General features: G+C 47.2%; 1 protein-coding gene across 2 annotated transcripts; it reads right to left on the bottom strand.

Moving 5' to 3' along the window:
• Positions 343-11,266, bottom strand: LOC102186611 (NADH-cytochrome b5 reductase 2). 2 transcript variants are annotated; one of them, XM_018059488.1, is made up of 9 exons: positions 10,788-11,266; positions 8,851-8,994; positions 8,533-8,605; positions 5,447-5,553; positions 5,043-5,172; positions 4,435-4,518; positions 3,653-3,738; positions 2,521-2,620; positions 343-1,651 (listed from the first exon to the last, which is right to left on the bottom strand). In XM_018059488.1, exons 1-9 carry the CDS (start codon positions 10,806-10,808, stop codon positions 1,479-1,481), a joined length of 918 nt encoding a protein of 305 aa, XP_017914977.1. In that variant the 5' UTR covers positions 10,809-11,266; the 3' UTR covers positions 343-1,478. The 2 variants fall into 2 exon arrangements, with proteins under 2 accessions (XP_017914977.1, XP_005689781.2); XM_005689724.3 differs by having other exon boundaries at positions 519-1,651; positions 10,485-10,822.

Genomic DNA, 21,272 nt, shown 5'->3' on the forward strand with positions numbered 1-21,272 from the left:
TTAGAGAAGAGATAACACTTACCCTTCTGAAACTATTCCAAAAAATTGGAGAGAAAGGAACACATCTGAACTCATTCTATGAGGCAACTGTTATCCTGATAATGAAAATCAGACAAAATTATCACAAAAAAAGAAAATTAAAAACACTTATCACTGATGAGCATAGCTGCAAAAGTTCTCAGCAAAATACTAGCAAACCTACCCCCAACAATACATTAAAAGGATTGTACACCATGATGAAGTGGGAACTATCCAAGGGCTGCAGAGATTTTTTTCAATATCTACAAATCAATCAGTGTGATATACCACATTCACAAACTGAAGAATAAAAACCACAGGATCATCTCAATAGATGCACAAAAAGCTTTTGATAAAACTGAACATCCATTTGATAAAAATTCTCCAGAAAGTGGGCATAGAAGAAACATACATAAACATAATAAAGGCTATACATAGCTTTTCATGGCTAGGTATAGCTAACATCATAGTCAACAGTGAAAAGCTGACAGCATTCCCTCTAAGATCAGGAACAAAACGAAGATATCCATTCTCACCTCTTTTATCCAAGTGTTTTGGAAGTCCCAGCTGCAGCAATCAAAGAAAAAGGAAATAAAAGGAATCCAAACTGAAAAAGAACTTAAAATGTCACTGTTGCAGATGACTGTATATAGAAAGTACTAAAGGCAGGACCACGTTACTGGAGGTCATCAGTGAATTCGGTAAAGTTGCAGGATGCAAAGTTAATATATACGTGTTTGTAATAACCACCCCTAACCCACCCACCACTCCAGAATAGGACTTGGCATTTAGAGAATGCTAACAAAGACGCACCTCTTACCTCCATTTGTTGTGCCAAGTACAAGGAACCCAGGATTCCTGGGGCCCACCTTGACTACTGCCCTGATGTGTATTTTAAACACCATTCACATTTCAAGGGTCTCCTACAAGAGAAGGGAGCGTGCATGCGGAGGGTGCCTGAGCACTCTAATAGGTCTGGCCTTAAAAACCGCACTCTAGGAAGAATGGGGTCAAGAGAAATTATCACAAGTTGACGTGACCCCACGTGGATTCTCCTGGAGTTCTGCCCCAGCATTTTTTGACAGTTCTGACCTCCCAAGGACACAAGATGCCAGTTCACATGTGGAGCAAGCCAAGGCCTTCTACCTGTCCAGTGGGTCACCCTCAGACCCACACTCATGGGCTATCTGCCTTGCACTGAATTTTATCTCACTGAACTATGGGAAAAGATACTGAAAGGGAGTTCCTTCAAACCTCACCAGGCAAGGAGGCCCCAGAAGCCCCTTTATCTCCTGCCTCTCGAACGTTTTTCTTAGGCCCACACCAAAAGAGAGGAGTACCAGCGTACCCAAGGGTACATGACAAGGGTCTTTGGATACTTCCCAGGTTAATGTGGTGAAGCTGAGCTCACCGTGAACCATGAACAGGACCAGGCAAATCAGGAAAGAGCAAGAGAGGCTTTAGTAGGTGAAAATCATGTCCTTGGTATAACCCAGTTTCTTCAGGTTAGGGTGCGCAGCTGTCTGGATCAGGGGTGGTGGGCCACACACCAGGATGAGCGTGGACTCCCCAGGAGGAGGGAGGTGCTCCTTGATCATGTCCTTGGTAATGAAGCCTGAGCTGTACTTCCAGTCTGAGGTTTAAGCATAAAATAGCTGTTGGCGGAGCCAGTTTGCATCCTTGACCCCAGGCCTCCTCCCCTCCCTCCCTTAAGCCTGGGAGCTTTGTTGGCCAAAGCTTAGGTATCTGTGCTGCTGTTTTCTGCAGAAACTTGAGAGTAGAGGATGTGGGTGGGTCCAGGCAGCCCTCTTAAGTATTTACCCCAGATCCCAGGCTCACTGCTGGGATTCTGAGTCCCTGGCTGGTGTCTGCCGGCTGTAAGCACTGACGAGGGTGAACAGCACAGTGAGACAGATGCACCCACGTGTAGTGTGAATCCTGGCAGAGGGAGGGAACTGTGGTGTTTGGGGGCCGGCTCAGTTGCATGGCGCCCTCTGCTGGCCAGAGAGCTCTATGACAAGGCAGGCATAAGTGCTGTGTGGGAGAGGCAGCCTGCCAGCACTGTGAGGGCTCTGCAGGGTGCGGTGTACACTGCGGCTGCTGGGTGCTGGCTGGGGCTGCAGCCGCTGTCTGCGGTTCAACTTGCAAGGACTGCTGTCCTAGGTGAGGTGAATGGTGCCAGGTGAAGGGGTAAGTCTCCATATTGGATGCAGTGAGTGATGACTCTGGGATGCTGTGTGGAGTGGATGCTCAGCGTAACCCAGGGATCCCTCTGATGTCATGGGGCAGTGTGTGGAGTGCCCCTGAGATGCTGGACACCTACCCTCTCCAGCCCTTACAAACAGGTCAGCCCAAATCGTCTCTCCCTCAAATTCCTGCATTTCCCAGTAGGGACATAGCCCAAGGCCTCAGCCATGAAGCTCACAACCAATCAACCGACCCAGGGACTGGTTGGGTCCAAGGTTGGAGCTGACCCATGGTGGGGACAAAAGGGGACCATACCAACAGGAGGCCTGTCCAGTGTGTACCACAGGTTGAACTGCGTTGGATGAGTTCTGGCAACTTCTTCAAGCTCATTTCTCATCAAGATATCCTCCTCTGTCTAGCAAAAAAAAAAAAAGGCAGCATGAGCCGAGCTCCTCCAGGGCATCCTACTTGTTCCCCACACTAAGCACGTGGGTCCGCACAATCCTGTGCCAGTCATCCAGTACTAGCTTGAGTGCTACCTGCAGACTCTGGGGCAACAAGTTCTGCTGAGGCTCCGGCACAACAAACACTCTCTGGTGGAGGGAAGTGGTGGGTGACTGCCCTCCACCTGGAAGGCTGTGTCTGAGCACTGGGCATCCCGGCCCAGCTCCTGCGTCCACCTTGAGTGCCAGGCAAGGCAAAGCCAGGAGAGCTACCGCAGAGGAAGGCAGAGGCTGTAGCCTCCACTAGGGAAAGTGAGCAAAGCCAAAAGATCTGTTGCAGGCTCAGAGATTTGCTGCACACGAGTCCTGGACCTTAAAACTCGTCACAATCCTTGTCCTAACAATTTCACATCTAGGATTCTGTTTAAGAAAATAATCTAAGTGTGATCGAGCCTAGGCACAGTTACTCATCACTGTATCATTTATAACCATGAAAACTGAGAGTAGCCTGGAAAAGGAAATTTAGTAAATGATGGTACAACTTGATATAGACTGATAAAAGTATTTACAAAGTAATAATCAGAAGAAAATGCCTGTGAGGTAACACTGAGTGGAAAAAAATGAAAAACTATAATTGTGACTATACCTCACGTATAGGACAAAGACAAAAATATGAAGTAAATTATTTATATGCTTCTGTATTTCCTGAAATTTCCACTAAAGGCATCTATGATTTTATATTGGGGAAAAGCACAGAACTATGTATTAAAGAAGGAAAGCTTAGTGCTTATGGTTGGTTGGGGAGACAGTTAAAAAAAAAACAAACACATAAACAAATGGAAAAACAGGCCTAGACTCAGTTTCTCTGGCTGCCAGCGGCCCTGCTTGAGCCCAGAAGCCCTTCCACAGCCACAGGCACAGATTAGCATGAGCTCAGTGAGCAGGGAGGGGCCGCAAACAGTGGAACATTATTTCCCTGTTCAGGCCTGCTCAGCAGAACTGACCTGGTTGGCGAAGACGAGGGACATCACGGTCTTGTCACTGGGCCTCCTGGTGACGCAGCGGATGAGCTGCAGCATGGGTGTGATCCCTGGAACACAGTGAGCACGCAGGCCGGCTTCCCCTCCCCCTCTGATGCCCGCCGTCCCTGCTCAGCAGCAGCTTCACAGGTTCCCTTGATCTCGATTACTTTTCTCACTTCTGTGCCCAGAACTCAACGTGCAGAACTGCCCTTCATCTTGGTTTCTCTTCTAACCCAACAGTCCATCAAAAGCCCTTCTCACTTTCACACAGCAGCATCGGCTTTGAAACTGGACTGCATTTTACGTCCCGCTCCCTCACTGTCTGAGCTTTTTAGTGTCCTCATTTGTAAAACAGAACCAATATCAAGTAAATGTGATTGTTTTTTTTAATGCCCATTATGGTGCCTGGCGCATAGTAGTTCACATTACATGATTGTTCTCATCTGTCAGGCATTCATTTTCAAGGGATAGGGAGTGTCAGGCTTGAATAGGATCCAGGAGCCCTTGGGAGCCCATGTGTGGGCCAGCCCAGCCTGCCCCCCAGACTCACCTTAGAAGCTCCAGGGGCTCCTGGTGTAGCCCCCATGTTGGTTAAGGGGAGCAGGGCATCCAAGGTCAGAGTCAAGAACTGCCATTGACTTTGCATCCCCATTCCAAACAGCCAGGGAAAGAATCTCTTACATCGCCTCTTCCAGGACCATGACTCCAAAGTGAGAAAGGTCTCAGGGTTCACCCTGTGGATGAAGCCCCCAGTAGCCCCTTACCTGTGCCCCCAGCAATCATTCCCAGCTGATGCACCAGTTTAGTTTCAGGCTCACTCGTTTTGTATGGTTTGAATACAAACTTCCCTGAAATCACAAGAGGGTACTTCTCATGTCTACAACTTGCACGAACATCATCTTGGGCCTCCTCAGCCAGCCCTGGTCCACCAGGGCCCAAAGCGGGAATAGAGCTGGGGCATTCTTGGGGAGTAACTATCTTTTCTCCTGAGGAAGGAGGAAGGCATGCTGAAGATAACATGGAGCCTCACAGAGCACTCTCACCCAAGCTAGTGAATGAGTAAGTGATGAGTGTGTGAGTAAATGGATGAGTGTGTATTCCTTCCACCCATCAACGCTTTATCCACTTTTCAGCAACAGCCAAGTACCTTTTGTGTATCAGGCATTGTGCAGGAGAAACAGTGATGAGGAAATACCAAATCACCTCTTTACCTTCATGAACCTTACAATCTCATAAAGTGGGTATGTGAATGAACGTATGAAGACTTCAAGGACAAGAGCATGTGACTCAAATCTTAGGCGTTTTCTAGAATGATGCAACAAGAGCGGGGATATTCCTCCCAGCTGGAGGCCTAGTGTGAAGCTCCCAGTACCTGACCCATGATAGAACAGGCTCCCAGATGGCCCTTGAAAAAGGATGGTGTCCCCAATTTTCATGTTCTCCAAGTACTGAGTCATCTTCCCCCCTTCTGGGTGATTAGGATGCACATTTTTGAAGTAGATCTGAAAAATAAAGCAGCACAGTTTTCACACCTTTAGACCCGAGACTGCAGCCACATACAACTCAGGAATATATTTGCTACCAGAAACTGTCAGGAGCAAATCCACTGTGCTCACGGTTGCTCTGAGCAACCCCTGAAGACTTCACTAGGGCGACAGCTTCACTGTTAAATGCCACCGCCAGGAAGCCCTGTCCAGCGCATGCACCCCTTCTCCACCCACTGCCCTGAACAGGCTTGCGACAGTGAGGCAGCTGGATGTGGCAGGCATCCTTTACCTTGATGACTAAGTCCACAAAGCCTAGGTCGTCATCACTGGACACAGGCGTGTAAGCCCTGACCACCAGAACACCGTCAATTTCGGCCAAGAGATGAACATAGTTACCTACAGAAAAGACACCACATGTTAAGACTGAGCAGGGCCAGCCTAAACAGGACCCAGGGTTTCTCTAAAGCAGCGGTCCCCAACCTGTTTGGCACCAGGGACTGGTTTTGTGGAAGACAAATTTTCCACAGACCAGGGCAGAAGAGTGGTCTGGGGATGATTCAAGCTCATTGCATTTATTGTGCACTTTATTTCCATTTTGTGGCAATCTCAGGATATTCCACCGTGACTTTAGGGCTAGGATTTGGGTTCCTATGGGAATCTAATGCCGCTGCTGATCTGACAGGAGGCGGAGCTCAGGCAATAACGTGAGCAATGGGGAGCGGCTGTAAATAGACAAAGCTCCACTCGCTGGCCTACCGCTCACCTCCTGCTGTGCAGCCCGGGTCCTAACAGGCCACAGACCAGTACCTGATCATGGCTGGGGAGTCCTGCTCTAAAGGGTTGAGCTTACAGGGGTGAGGGGGTGCACAGTGTGGCAGGGTGCATGGGAGGAGGGCCAAGAAGGGAAGGAGTCCAAGCCCAGGATGCCTGGATCCTAGGCCTGCCCTTATTACCACATGTGCAACCCTGAACAAGTCACTTCACCCCATACACCTGCCCTGACTCTGTCATTGTGCTTACTGTGTCCAAGTACTCTGTGGAGCAGGAGGAGCTAACTAAAGTTGGAGGCTGAGTATTAAAAATTATAGAAAAGTGTTTCGTTTTTAAAGCAAAACATGCTGCCTTCATAAAGTCATTTCTTCCTAGATTGGATGTATCCCTGGGGTCTATGAATCACAGCCCTCATCTGTATCCTGCTGCCTGGGATGGAGCAGGCCTGGGCTCACAGGTATGTGGAGCCTCAGGATTTAGAGATCCATAGACCATGAGTTCCAGCAGAAGCACTGTCTCCCTGGCCCATGGCTCTGCTGAAGGGCAGAGTGAAGTTTTGAACCACATAATTCTGCCTCTCCGAGGTAGACATGAGCAGACCACGGTGGCCAGAGTCCTATGGATTCAGCAACACATGATGAGCTGGGCCACTCAGGTTTCTGTTGGATCCAACCTGGGAGACTTAAGTGACTAAGGCAATAGTGGTGAGGTCAAAAGCTGCAATCAAGAGATGGCAAGAGGCAAGGGCAAGAGGAAGTTATGTGCCAGAGTATCTGAGGGAGGAGAAGCCGTGTGTGCACAGGACAACGGAGAATATGCAGACAGAAGCAGAGATCCAGGGGGAAGGAGGAGAAGGATGGAGGGGGCATAAACCAACGGCTTTGAGGGGCCCTAAAGCCTGACTATGGGTTATGAAAGAACAGGCTTAGGATGGATAGACAACAAGGACTTACTGTATAGCACAGCAAACTATACTTAATATCCTGTGATAAGCCATCATGCGAAAGAATATGAAGAAGAAGATATAAAACTGTCACTTTGAAATTAACAGAACATTGTAAATCAACTTTACTTCAATAAAATTTTAAAAAGGACTAGCTCAATGTCTCTGGCTATGGCCTGGTTGGTCACCAGGGATACCCAGGAATAAACACCTGCAGCAGCTTCTTGCTGAGAACTCATTTGATGCTAGAAACCTCAGACAGGCTCTTTCAGATGCAGACAACCTGGGCCTGGCATGGCAGCAACCTCAAAGAAAATGGGTCCACAACTGGTCCCCATCTCTGACCAGCTTCATTTCAGCGGAGCTGGGATGCATGAGCACTCCCTGAGTCTTTGTAGCCAACTCTCCCAGAAGCCTCTAAACTACGTTTCCCACTAACTGTGCACTGCCCACACCAGGACTGAGGAGAGTGGGTCATGGCAGTTTCTAAGAAATTCTACTTCTCAAAGGTTTTCATTCTTTAGCTTTCTTGCCAATAGGACTGGCCTCAGAGGCCAGGCAGAGGGCTGGAAAGCAAGCTGACACTCAGCTCTTAGGGCTGAAGAAGAGAGGAAGAAGCAAGGAGGCTCAGGGGCCAGGCTGACTGCCTGGTGGGTCATTTCCTCACTTGAAGAGGTGACGTCAAGGTTCTGTCCCCTGCGCACAGGACAAGCAGGCTCTGGATGAGGATCTCCACCAGGAAGGCAAACAGCACTAGCAGTTTGTACAAAGTTTCAGGCTCTGGGCCTGGCAGACACTAAGACGGACTCAGCCAGCTGGTGGTGGTACAGATTGGCGTTGCTGTGCTCAGTTGCTCGGTCATGTCCGATTCTGTGTGACCCTATGGACTGTAGCCTGCCAAGCTCTTCTGTCCATGGGATTTTCCAGGCAAGAATACTGGAGTGGGTTGCCATTTCCTACTCCAAGGGATCTTCCTGACCCAGGGATCAAACCTGCATCTCCTGCATTGGCAGGCGGCTTCTTTACCACTGTGCCCCCTGGGAAGCCTGGTGGTACAGATTAGAAACCGTATTAACTCGGAACCCTAGGACTGTTCAGGCTCGTACCCACAATGGGTACCTCTGTGTGTGCATGGGTCTGAAGCCCCTGCTGAGAATCCATGTAGTGGGGTGGGGGGAGGACACCAATTTCCTCCTGCCTCTCCAAACATTCAGGGCCTTTCTCCCTACAGTAGGGGAACATCAATTCCTCTCATCCCTCCCAAGTGCACAGCACTTTACAGTTTGAATTTCACATCCATCCATCACTTCTCACAATACCACCAGTGGCAGACAGGCCTGGGAAGCCCCATTTTATAGACAGAGGCTCAGAGAGGTGAGGGACTTGCCTACACTTGCCCAGCAAGGAGCTGACAATGGGATCTTAGACATTCTGACTCTAGAGTCGCTTCTTTTCAATGCTCATCACAGTATCAGTGCTATGTCAGCCCACATGGAACAATGAGAAGGGGAATGGACTGTCCCCAAGCCCATCTCCCCAGCTCTCTGAGCTTATGTGGCTCAAGCAAGGTAGCAGGGTAACCTCTGCACCTCAGCCGAGTTTCTGATGGGAGCAGAGTGCCTGCAACACCCAGGTCCCGGTGGTGACAAAACCCCACTCACCTACAGGAAGCCCTAAGGCATGGTCCAGGGAAGGCAGTCCAAAGCGAAACCTCCGAGTGTTGTGGCTAATTTGCTGATAAAGTAGAGACAGGCTCTGTCAGCTTTCTGGAAGTCTTGCTGGGCAGCTCAGATGCCTGGGAAAGGAGCTCTCCACACACATACACAGACATGTGTATGCTCTGGAGAGCAAACCAGGGGCCACGAATGCCCACCCCACTGCCCTGGCCTCCCCAGCCACCACATGCCCCACACCTTGTCTTCCTCTCACATCACCCCATCCCCATCCCTGACAGCAGAGGGGGAGGGCTGCCCCATCACCTCTTTCTCAATCAAAGGCAGTGGGTACTTGGTATCAGAGTTCTGTAAGGTGATGTGACGACTCTTCATCACGTTCTTGCTCTTCAGGGCAAGCAGGAGCACAGTGATCCCAATAACAGTGACAGCAAAGAGCAGGGACGGGTCCTACCGGACACAATGTGAGCAGGCCCCTCAGGTCCGGCCTGCCTTGGGCAGGACAGCCCTCAGGCTCGGCGGAACCCTCTCCACACCAAAGGCATGTGTGAAGCTGGACTGTGCCTGAAACTAGGCAGAAGTAAAGGTGCCAGAATGGAAGGCGGGCTGAGCCTCCGGCGGACCTGAGTGTGGGGAGGGGCCAGCTGCAGATCAGACTAGCTGGGAGGTGTTAAACTCCCAGCCAGATGGCCCAGGAGTGCTAATGTCACCAGAACTTTCAAGCCCATCTATCTCTATTTTGTCTACAGTCTAGGGTGCAAGCCCTGGAAGTCTCTCCCTTGAGGTGGAGGGGGACTTCTAATACACAATTCGGAATGAAGGCCTCAATCCTCAGGGACAGAGCTAAAGAGGGGGGATTAGCTGTTGATATCTAAGAGGTATAGGTCTCCCCTCCCCTATTCCCTCCTTCCAGGTCCAGCTAAGGCAGAGGTAGGGGTGGGGTTAGTACCCCCGGTGCCAGAGCTGCTCCAGGTCTTTGCTCAGAATCCACCAACTCCCACCCTTAGCAAGAGTGTCCTTGCTCACAACCTGCCAACTCCCACCCTACCCACCCTTAGCAGAAGTGGACATAAATCTTTAAGTTGAAGGGTTCAGAGATAAAGGAAGTTATATGCACACACAAAAGGAAAAAAAGAAAAAAACAGATGGAACCAGTTGAGACCACAATGGCAATGAATCTGACCTCCAGCAGACCCTGAGTCCTCATTTTGCTATATGAGCATATTAAATGACACACCTATTAGTAGCTGGGCTTCCCTGGTAGCTCAGCTGGTAAAGAATCCACCTGCAAAGCAGGAGATCACTGTTTGATTCCTGGGTCAGGAAGATCCCCTGGAGAAGGGATAGGCTGCCCACTCCAGTATTCTTGGGCTTCCCTTGTGGCTCAAAGAGTAAAGAATCTGCCTGCAATGCGAGAGCCTGGATTTGATCCCTGGGATGGGAAGTTCCCCTGGAGGAGTGCATGGCAACCCACTCCAGTATTCTTGTCTGGAGAATCCCCACGGACAGAGGAGCCTAGTGGGCTCACAAAGAGTAGGACATGACTGAGCGACTAAGCACAGCACAGCACTGGTAGCCAGGACCAGACATTAAGGACCAAAAATGGAGAAAAAGGGGGTAGCACCCCACTCCCTCATAAAAAGCCCTGCCCCTTTCCCATAGACTAATGCATTTTATCCTTGTTACCCTTTAAATACACACTGCCAGGTGGGCAAGGAGTTGATCTGTGAACTTAGTTCCCTCTTCTCCATTCTTTGGCCACTGAATCAAGCTTGTGCCTTATACTCGCCTACGCAAACCCGAGTGGAAAAGGCACTCCCTGCCACCAAGTGAGGGCCCCAACTGAATTCCCTAACAGCTGATTTGGGATACTCCTTTACCTTAGCACCCAGGATACACCCACACCCTTCGAGGCAAGCCAGTGAGGCCTTGGCACTCACCTGCCAGGGACTCCGCGGGGCTCCCGCATCCGTCCCCCACCCTGCCACCCCTCCAGCGAGAGTCCCGCCGGCAGGTGGATTTGGGAAAGGTCCTCCCGGCCCTCTTCTCGCGCTGGGAGATCCCCGCCCCGCACCGGGCCTTCTCAGGCTCCGCCCCGCCCAGTGCCGGCCCCTCCTGGGCCCGGCCAGGGTGACAGCGTCTCCGGGCTCCTCAAGGCCTGCGGGGTCCGGGGGACTCTGCCCGGCTCCCGCCCTGGCTTCTCTGGCCGCTTCCCGCCAGGCCCCCTGATGCTGGGAACCCACCCGGAACCAACCGCTGAACATGTCGGAGGGGCGCTGTCTGGGAGGCGGGAGGACTCCGGGGACAGGAGCTAGGCCTGGAAACGGGCACCCAGGACGGGCGGTGGGGCCCTCTGTCGTCCCCACCCTGAGGGCCAGTGTTCCGAAGCTTCCTTCTCGCGGGATTCCGGCTCTGCTCCAGCCCTGTCCCCAGGACCCCAATCCAGGGGCTTCCAGGGCGGAGCTGAGGCCCCGCCCTGGGAGCGGGGCCTGCCTCGCTCCTCGTTTAACATCCCTTGTTTATTACGTGGCTGCCTCTGCATCCTGGTCCTCTGCCGGACACGCTGAGCAGCTCTGGTGGAGAACTTCCTCTACTTGCTTGTTTATACAAGGCAAGGCTGGAGGAAGGCTCTGCTGGTCTAAGAAATGGGAATCCACTCCAATTCAGAAAGCACAGAAATACATACAGCAGACATCCATAATGAGCTCCTACTCTGAGCCTTGTCCTTGACCAGCTGTTTGGAGGGGGCAGGCGGTGATTGAGTTAAAGAGGACAAAGCATTCATTCATTCTTTGTTGGGAGAGATGATTGGTACCCAACGCAAGCCCAAAGAGGGTACAGAATGGCAGGCGTAGATAGCTTTAGGGGGACTTCACAGCAAATTTCAGAACCTTGGTGGTCCTCTCCCCCCATCAATTCTCCCATCACCAGTGGCAAGGGTGAATCCTTGCCTCCAGGGCCTGAGTAAGACAGAGAAGCCAAGAAATGGACTCCACTCCCAGCCCCACACACCACCACAGGCACATGCATAATGGAAGCCTCCCCACCCCAACACCTGCAGGTGCCAGCATTTCACTGTCAGACACTTTAATTTTTGGCAGTCTATTAGACAAGAGCCCAGTTTTGGGCCCTGGAAGGGGTCCGCCTTCCTGCAACAAATGGCGACTCTGATGGGATTCTTCTTCGCTGAGACTGACATCCTGACCACTCGGGGTACTCAGGGGCCAGCTTGCCTGCCAATGGACCAGACCCAGCGGCCTCAACTGAGACCCTTTTGTCCCTGGTCTCCTCCTGATGCGGACAACTGGCCAGAGTGCCCTGACCGGAAGGAACAAGAGACTTTATTGACCTCTCTCCCCTTCCCTCTCTCTTTCCTCTCCTTAACCCTTCCTATCCTTCCCTGTTTTTCTAGTCCCCCAGTCCTGGATGCAGGAATCTGGTTGAACGGCCCTCAGCCTGAGCTGAGGACTGGAGACAGATCACCTCCTCTTGGCAGAGAACTCGAATTCTGGTTCTGGTCTGTTCTGATTTCTGGTAGGGCCGAGTTCCAGTCCTCCCTTCCCTGGAGGCCCAGGGAAAAGTCCCATAACGCCTGGGTATCTGTAGGTGGGAGGAGACATCTATAAGGCCACCCCTTTCGCGCCCCCCCACCCCGGCCTCCTCCCCTTTCTTCTTTCAACATGGCTTCCTTTCCTCCCTTGAAACCTTTGATGTTAGTACTTGGATCTGAAGTTCTGTGTCTCTATAGGAGGTTTTCTGAGAGACTATATTCTTGTATTTAAGGGCTTCCCTGGTGATGCAGAGGTTAAAGCGTCTGCCTGCAATGTGGGAGACCTGGGTTTGATCCCTGGATCGGGAAGATCCCCTGGAGAAGGAAATGGCAACCCACTCCAGTACTCTTGCCTGGAGAATCCCATGGATGGAGGAGCTTGGTGGGCTACAGTCCATTTGTCGCAAAGAGTCGGACACAACTGAGTGACTTCACTTTCACTTATTAATTGCAAAATGATGGCTTGTGAACTAGTTTCATTACCTAATTACTAAGGAGGTTGAACATCTTACTTTTTTTTCTCATGGAGTTTCTTTCTTTGAAAAAAAAAATGATGCCTGCTTATGACTTTTGCCCATCTTTGTATTGAGTTGTCTTTTTCTCGCTGATTTTTAGGAGTCATATATATTTTAGAGATTGCTTCTTTGCCAATTATATCAGTTACAAATATTTCCTCCTGGTCGGCAGCTACTCTTCCTTCTTTTCTTCCATAGTGCTTTTTCTTTCTCCCTCCATCTTTGGATATAGAAGTTTGTAATTGTACTGTGGTCAAATGTATCAAGCTTCAATCTTTTTCCCTTTATGGTTAGTGCTTTTTGTGACTTATCTATTGCTACCCAAGGTCAAGATATTCTATATTTTCTCTGGCAAGACTTAAAGTTTTTTCCTTTTAAGTTTTTCAATCACCCAGAATTGATTTCTGTGAAATTAAACGATGTGAAGTAGGGATCCAGTTTAATTTTTTCTATATGGATTATGCATTGTCTTGGTAACATTTATTGTATTGCTTGTACCTGATCACTAACCTGCAATGCCACCGCTGTCAAATATCAGTTGTTACATATTTATGAGTCCAGTTCTGGCCTCCCTGTTCTCTTACATTAATCTAGTTGCCCATCTCCTGTGACAATGCCATAGTTCTCTAATTTCAATAGTTTATAACAACTGTTTATATCTTTTACTCTTATTTGGGTTTCAGTTCAAATATTACTTCCTTAGAGATGCCTGTTCCAATGCCCCAATTTAAGGATATGTACATATTACATTCTATTCATAGCTGTTACTCTGGTTTGTAGCTGCTATTTCTGAGTATTTGTTAAATGTCTGACTCACATTAGTCTGGAAATCCCACTATGGCAGAAATTTTGTGTCCCCAGGGCTTAGTACAGTGACTGTCACGCAGATAACATTTAATAAACATTTAACAAAGGAGTGAATGCATCCATCTCTGCCCTGTAGCATTTAGCACACTGCCTGACACAGAGTAGATACTTATAAATACAATGCACAGTAGATGCTCCAGAAATACTGGAGAAAGAACCAATCCTTTCCAAAAGTACTCTGTATGCCTTGCTTGCTTAATTTGTCTCTGTAAGATGTATCACCAGGTGATAAACTACATATCTTACCTACTAGCCTACTGTCTTTCTCTTCCTGCCAGGATATAAGCTCCATGAGGACAGGATTTACTTTGCTTTAACTCCTAGAACAGTGCCTAGGATTTATTGCATGAATGAATGAATGAACTTCATTTTTTCCTTTGATTCAATTAAAAGTCTTTATTGGCTTTGGAATCTAAAGATGCCTCGCTTTGTTTTATGGCTTTCTTAGTGTTTTGCCTTTACCCTCTAGTCTCTCTTCTCATGTTCCCTGCATAGCATGGTCTCTCTGTGTGACCAGAGGGGAAGATGGCACATCTTGCTTTCCTTAATCTTGGGGCAGGATGAACGTGAAAGTGTTAGTCACTCAGTCGTGTCTGACTCTTTGCAACTCTATGGACTACAGCCCACCAAGCTCCTCTCCAGGCAAGAATACTTGAGTTGGTAGCTATTCCCTTCTCCAGGGGATCTTCCAGACCCAGGGATCGAACCCGGGTCTCCTCCATTGCAGGCAAATTCTTTATTGTCTGAGCCACAAAGGCAGGCATTTATCTGGGCTCCCAGTAATTTCAAGAGGGTGATGATTCCGCTATCTCCTCAGCTCTTCTACATGCTTTTTATGGGTCCCTCAGATGCTCATGTGCAGCCAGATTTTGGTTCATCTTCTACTCATTTCCTGAAATGGACCATGAGCACATGTCTCACTCCCTACATCCCCAGCTTGGTAAGAGAGCCCAGCAAAGAGAAGCCCCTCAGCAAGTGTTAGCTGGAAAAAAAAAGAAAGAATGAACATCCGTTGTCACTATTTGAGCCTGTGTAACAGTACCGAGCCTCTCACATTGCTGAGAATTCCCTGGGGTAAACCGGTGCTCTGACTAAGTTGACGTTTGGAGTATGTGCTTCTTAAATCACCAGCTTGTTGTGGGGTTTTCATTAGCTTTTAACTTTGAAAATGATTTATTTCTATTTTATCCTTTGAACAAATGAACAACTCTGGCCATTTTAAGCTTAAACTGTGGTAGGCTCAGTAAGAGTCACCCAAATGTACCACATCCCAATCCTGCCTAATGCTGCCTTATAGCTGCAGTGAAGTTAAAGATTTTGGGTTAAGACTTTCCTGGACTGTCTCATGGGCCCACACAATCATGATATTCTTTATAAGAAGGACACAGGAGGGAATTCCCTGGTGGTTCAGTGGCTAAGACTCCATGCTTCCAATGCAGGTCTGGGTTTGATCCCTGGTGAGGGAATTAGGTCCCACATCCTGCAACCAGGGTCCTGCATGTCACAACTAAAAGATCTCGTATGTCACAATTAAGACCCAGCACAGCCAAATAAATAAATAAATATATATATATATTTTAAATAGAAGGACATAGGAAGGGACAGATAAGAAGGTGATGTGATGCCAGAAGCTGCAACTGAAGTGACCTATTTTGAAGATGGAGGAATGGGCCAGAAATCAAAGAACACAGGCACCACTAGAAGATGAAAAGGGAAAGGATTTTCCCCTTGAGCCCTTTGAAGGAAGTATCTCTACTGATATCTTGACTTTAGCCCAGTGAAACTGATTTTATAACTCTGGCTTCTAGAACTGTAAGGGAGGGACTTCCCTGGTAGCAGAGTGGTTAAGAATCTGCCTTTTAACACAGGGGACACTGTTAAGATCCTACATGCCATGGGGCAAACCTGAGCACTGCAGCTAGAGAGGTCACGTGCTCAAGAGCCCACATGCCACAATGATCGAGCCCACACACTGCAACCACTGAGCCCGCAGGCCTCAGTGAAGGCCCTGTGTGCTGCAGCTAAGACCCAGTGCGGCCAAATGAATATTAAAAAAAAAAGAACTGTAGGAGGATAAACTTGTGCCGCTTAAAGCCAGTAGATTTGTGGTAATTTGTTACAGCAGCAATGGGAAACTAATACACTGAATGAACTATGGTTTTGTCTCTTGTTATTCAGGTGCCAAGTTGTGTTCAACTCTGCAACTTCACAGTACTGCAGCATTCCAGGCTTCCCTGTCACTCACCATCACCCAAAGTTTGCCCAAGTTTGCATCCATTGAATCAGTGATGCCATCCAACCATCTCATCCTCTGTCCCCCTCTTCTCCTTCTGTCTTCAATCTTTCCTAGCATTAGGGTCTTTTCCAATGAATCAGCTGGCCAAAGCTTCAGCTTCAGTCCTTCCAAAGAGTATTCAGGGTTGATTTCTTTTAAGATTAACTGGTTTGATCTCCTTGCTTTCCAAGCACTCTGAAGAGTCTTCTCCAGCACCACAGTTCAAAAGCATCAATTCTTCAGTGCTCTGCCTTCTTAATTGTGCAGCTCTCATCTTTGTACATGAGTACCAGAAAGACCATAGCCTTGACTATATGGACATTTGTCAACAAGTCTCTTAGGACTTGTTCATTTATACTTAGATTTACTTAAAAATATACTTCCTGTAATTTGGATAAGAGAAGGCAGGAGGTGGCACTCCCTTCTGATCCTGATGTTCTCCTTGCTCTAATTATGGGTATTTTTTTTTAATCTTAGCAGCCTCCTGCTGCCTGGCCAAAACTTCAACTTGTTGTCTCTGCCAGGCCACGTGAGCAGCTCACCCATTCCACCACTTCTTCTGCACCCTGGCCCTCTCCTGTCCTCTGTGCATTGTCCAAGTGTCATCCTGAACAAAGGACCTTGGCAGGCAAATTTAGTTGACTAGGGTGAACTTTATAAGTGAACACAGATGGAGAACTCAAGCACTCAACCATGACCTAGGCAGAATATTACTTGAATTGGAGTTTCTTTGGTTTTCCTCTTCAAGGATTTTAAACTAAAGTATATTGATCCTGGGCTTCCCTGGTGGAGCTCTGGTAAAGAATCCACCTGCCAAGCGGGAGGCCTGGGTTCGATCACTGGGTGGGGAAGATCACCTGGCGAAGGAAATGGCAACCCACTCAGTATTCTTGCCTGGGAAATCCCCTGGACAGAGGAGTCTGGTGGGCTATAGTCCATGGAGTCGCCAAAGAGTTGGCTATGACTGAACAACCAAATAGCAACAATATTTATGCTACCTGATCAGAATCCAACACCAGCCCTGCAAATGGACATAAAGCAATGGTAACGCTTTGCTTTCTGGAATGTTTCAACCTAGACTTGTAGAACAGGAATGTGGCACGAAAAACTTGGCAAACTCCTGGCAATTTGGGGCTGACACAGGCCTGATGGGATAAGATTTTATAAAGACAAAAGGCTTAAGACCTTGGGAGTGACCAGAATTTGCCAAAAACACTATCTTTGGGAGGAATCAAAAGAATAGCTTGAGACAGTGTCATGAAATAAATCATGGACACAGAGAACAGATATGTGGTTGCCAAGTGGGAGGGGGTTGGGGGTAGGATGGAGTGGAAGGTTGGGGTTAGCAGATGTAAGCGTTTATACGTAAAATGGATGAACAACAAGGTCTTACTATATAGCACAGAAATCTATATTCAATATCCTATGATAAACCAAAATTGGAAAAGAATATAAAAAAGAATGTATGCATAAAACCAAATCACTTTGCTGTATAGCAGAGATTAGCACAACATTGTATATCAACTATATACTTCAGTTAAATATATATATATATAGAGAGAGAGAGAGAAAATGAAAACATTTCAAAAAAGGAGACTAGCTTGAGGAGTCCTTTTCTTGTTGTTCCTCCCACACCCAGAAGAATCCTCCCTGAGCAGCTTTGTGGGCAGAGCTTCACCAATGATGCTAGTCAACCCCCCAATGTTTATAACAGTTGCTTCAACTCTTCCCAAACAGCATCTGTTGTGGTGGGGCTGGGGTAGAGCCTCCAGAAGGTAGTGTGTGATTGTGAGTTCACAGCTTGGGCTGTGGAGACAATAGGGAGTAACTAGGACAGCAAATGAAGCTTCCAGGGGTGGAGTTCCACCTACACAGACAGGTGTGGCTGCCTGCCCAGGCTGGGAGCCTCAGACCTGTATTAGGAGAAAGGCTGGTCTCCAGCAAAGGAGAAGGGGAAAATGTCCCAAAGAAAGATATGGAAGACGGCATTCCCGTCTCCTAGTTGAATACAATCAGCAATTTCTGTGTTTTTTTTTTTCTTTTTTTGAAAGCAATAACAAGTGAAGATGGAATAAACCAGGCTAAAGCTTCCATTCTGAGAATCATGATAGCACATTCTTTCTCATGGAACTGTAGGGTTTACAAAGCACTTCCCAGAGTGGAAGATATCCCTCTGAAATTATTGTGGTCCTTTTATGACCACTTTAGTTTGGAAAAAAGAACCTCCAAGAGATTCCATGTCTTGTGTAAGGTCACAAAGCTAAGACACAGGCCACGTTCCTGAATGTAGGTCTTTCCCCTATACCACGGCAACCCATGATACAGTCAATGCACAAAAAGCATTTTGTTCATGAGCCATACAAACTTAAACTCAATTCCTGACTTCAAATTTAAAGAAACCTTCCCTTTTTCAGCTGCCAAACTGAAGCCCAGAAATGTCAAATGATGCTTTAGGAGAAAGGACTATAATTGGGTCATTAGTACTGAGATTTCAGTCTTTCCGAGCCTGCAGTTTGATTAAGAGCAAGTGTAAGTTTATTCCATTGAGGAAGAGAACTCAGATGGTACAGAAGTGTAGAAAGGCATCTTTTTTCTCTGCCTTCCCTCCTGTTACCATGTGTCACCTGCCATGTTCCCATCTAAGTTCTCTTCCCCTCTGATCTGCTAAGGAACATTGCCCAGCAATTCTTCCATCTTTTCCTTTCAATATCAGTTCCTTCTCTCTGCTTGACAATTCCTGGCAGAGTACATGTGTTCTGAAATTTTTCTCATGTTAAAAAAACTGGTGGCCCAGTGGTTGAGAATCTACCTGCTAATGCAGGGGACACACCTCTAGAGCCCTCAAGCTACAACTACTGTGTTCACATGCTGCAATTGCTGAAGCCCGTGCCCAACAACAAGAGAAGCCACTCAATGAGAACCCTGTGCACCTCAATAGAGAGTAGCTCCCACTCTCTGAAACTAGAGAAAACCCATAGGCATCAATGAAGACCCAACATAGCCAAAAATAAATAAATCAATTTTTTAAAAAGTGATAAAACCTTCTCTTGACTTCCATACCTACATTGAGATGCTGTTCCACTTCTGAGTTTCCAGTTACAATAAAATTTCTTGAAGGAGTTACCTGTACACGTCATCTTCAAATCTGTGTATCCAATTCTCTCTTGAGTCTACTCCAAAAAAGCTTTCACTCTCACCACCATTGTTGAAATTTCAATATGCCAGTGGTCCGAAACCTAATGATCAGTTCTCCATCAATTCCTTCTCATTTCTACCCCCTGTAAACATCGAAGTGCTCCAGAACTCAAATCTCAGCTTCCTTGGCGATCTTGTCCTTTGACAGTTTAAATGTCAACAATATGCTTATTCTACATACACAGCCTGGATCTTTCCCCCTGAACTCCATGTTCATATATTCAGCTGTCCACTTGATATTTCCTCTTGAATGGCAATAGGCAATTCAGACTTAATGTGATCAGATATAAAGTCACAATTCTCCCCCACAATCCTGTGCCTTATAGCCATCTAAGGAAGTTATCTCAGGAGGAGAATACCCGAGATCAAAATAGTCATATGTAAATAGTTTAGATGCTTTCTTTGCCATGTTGGTTAGTGTACATTGTTCAAAACATCTCGTTTCAGGAAATGGCAGCATTGTACTTCAGTTGCTCAGGCCAAAACCACTGGGGTCATTTTTTACTTCTCCTTTTATACCTTAATTCTATTTCTCTGGAAGTCGTGTTGGCTCTTAGTTCAATGTCTGTCTACTTCTCACCATGTCCACTGCTTCTACTCAGATGTCAGTTTTTTACACTGGTTATTGCAATAGTCTCCCAACTGATCTCCTTGCTTTGTCCCGTGCCTTCTCCCAGGGGTCTAGTTTCAACATAGGAGCAAGAGTGAACTTGTTTAAATGGGTTGAGGCCCTGCTTCTCCAGTCGATGTCTTTTCACTTGGAGAAAAACTATAAAACCCAATGTCTTTTCACTTGGAGGAAAACCCAATGTCTTTCCGCTAGCCCATAAGGTCCCACACAAGCTGCCTTCCCTCCAGCGTCTCTGATCTCCCTGGGTTCATGCCTCTCCTGGCTACTGACCTTCTGGTGGGTTTCGGTATGTCTCAGACATGCTCCCACCTCAGGTCTTTAGCACTTGCCATTCTCAGTGGCTAGAATGCTTTAGTCTCCAGATATCTACCTAGCCTTCACCCTTACCACCTTCAGATCTTTTCTCAGATGTGTCCTTATCAGTTTTCCCTGGACCATAGATTTTTTAAAATTGCAAACATTCTTCTATTTTGCATTCACTATCGCTCATCCCTGATTTATTTCACTCTATCATTTATTACCAACTGCTATATATTTTTTACTTCTTTATTATCTGCCTCCCCATCTCCACTAGACTTTTGTCCATTTTGCTCACTGAAGTATCCCTTGTGACTAGATACCTGATGCAGATAGAGCCACTTACAAATGTTTGTTGATTAAATGAAGAGATAAACCTAAGAAGAGCCTAAAGAGCACCCGTATCCCATCAAAAAGAAAAGCCCTACTAGCCCCTTGCAATACATCATGTTAGAGTTCTTATTCTGGATATTTAAATTATGAGCTGGGCAGGAATTAGTGGCATAAAAGCAAGTCAACTTCCTCCACCCCTTAAGTTAGGGAAAAAAAGACCTAAACTTTTTCAAGATGTGAAAAGATATATAAAATACTCCAGAGTATATTAAAGTTATTGATAAACAGCAGTGGTTCAAAATACTTATTTTTGAGAAAACATGATTTCAGCCACATTGTCATGTTCATAATCTTGTTTCAAGTCAATCTGATTTCATTCAAAGCAATTTGGAACCACAGTCTTGTTGGAATAGGTTTTCAGGATACAAACACCTGAGAACAATGCAGTCGTGTAACAGTAGTTCAAATCTTCCCTGTTCCACATTTGTTAATGTATATTGTTCAAAGCAAATATTATTCTAAGAAAACTAGAATGCCTACTAAGTGAGTTGATTGTCTACAGGGGCAAATTCATGTGGCCCTAGAACTCCCAAGGATGACCTGAATTGACGCATAATGAGCGAGGCTAGCTTGCCTGGAAAATCCCATGGACGGAGGAACCTGGTGGGCTGCAGTCCATGGGGTCGCTAGGAGTCGGACATGACTGAGCAAATTCACTTTCACTTTTCACTTTCATGTACTGGAGAAGGAAATGGCAACCCAGTCCAGTGTTCTTGCCTGGAGAATCCCAGGGATGGGGGAGCCTGGTGGGCTGCCATCTGTGGGGTCGCACAGAGTTGGACACAACTGAAGCGATTTAGCAGCAGTAGCAGCAGCTTTCTATAACAGGTGGCACATTGTTAACCATCATTGAATGTCTACTATATGCAGGCACTGGGCTAGTCTCATTACAGTCTAGGACATTGTTTATAAATAGATGATTGTGGATACTAGCGAATACCTGAATCGGATCACATTGTTTAGGGTGCAGTATACTGTGTGTAGCACCACTATGGTTAAGAAATC

The sequence above is a fragment of the Capra hircus genome, chromosome 15 (genome assembly GCF_001704415.2).
Source record: "Capra hircus breed San Clemente chromosome 15, ASM170441v1, whole genome shotgun sequence".
NCBI classification, from domain to species: Eukaryota; Metazoa; Chordata; class Mammalia; order Artiodactyla; family Bovidae; genus Capra; species Capra hircus.

Coding starts and splice junctions, on each gene's coding strand:
- LOC102186611 (XM_005689724.3), bottom strand. CDS start 10,808: ATGTTCAGCGGTTGGTTCCGGGTGGGTTCCCAGCATCAGGGGGCCTGG. Junction 8,995..10,484: donor CCCCGCGGAGTCCCTGGCAG/GTGAGTGCCAAG, acceptor TGTGTCCGGTAG/GACCCGTCCCTGCTCTTTGC. Junction 2,621..3,652: donor CCCTCGTCTTCGCCAACCAG/GTCAGTTCTGCT, acceptor TTTTTTTGCTAG/ACAGAGGAGGATATCTTGAT.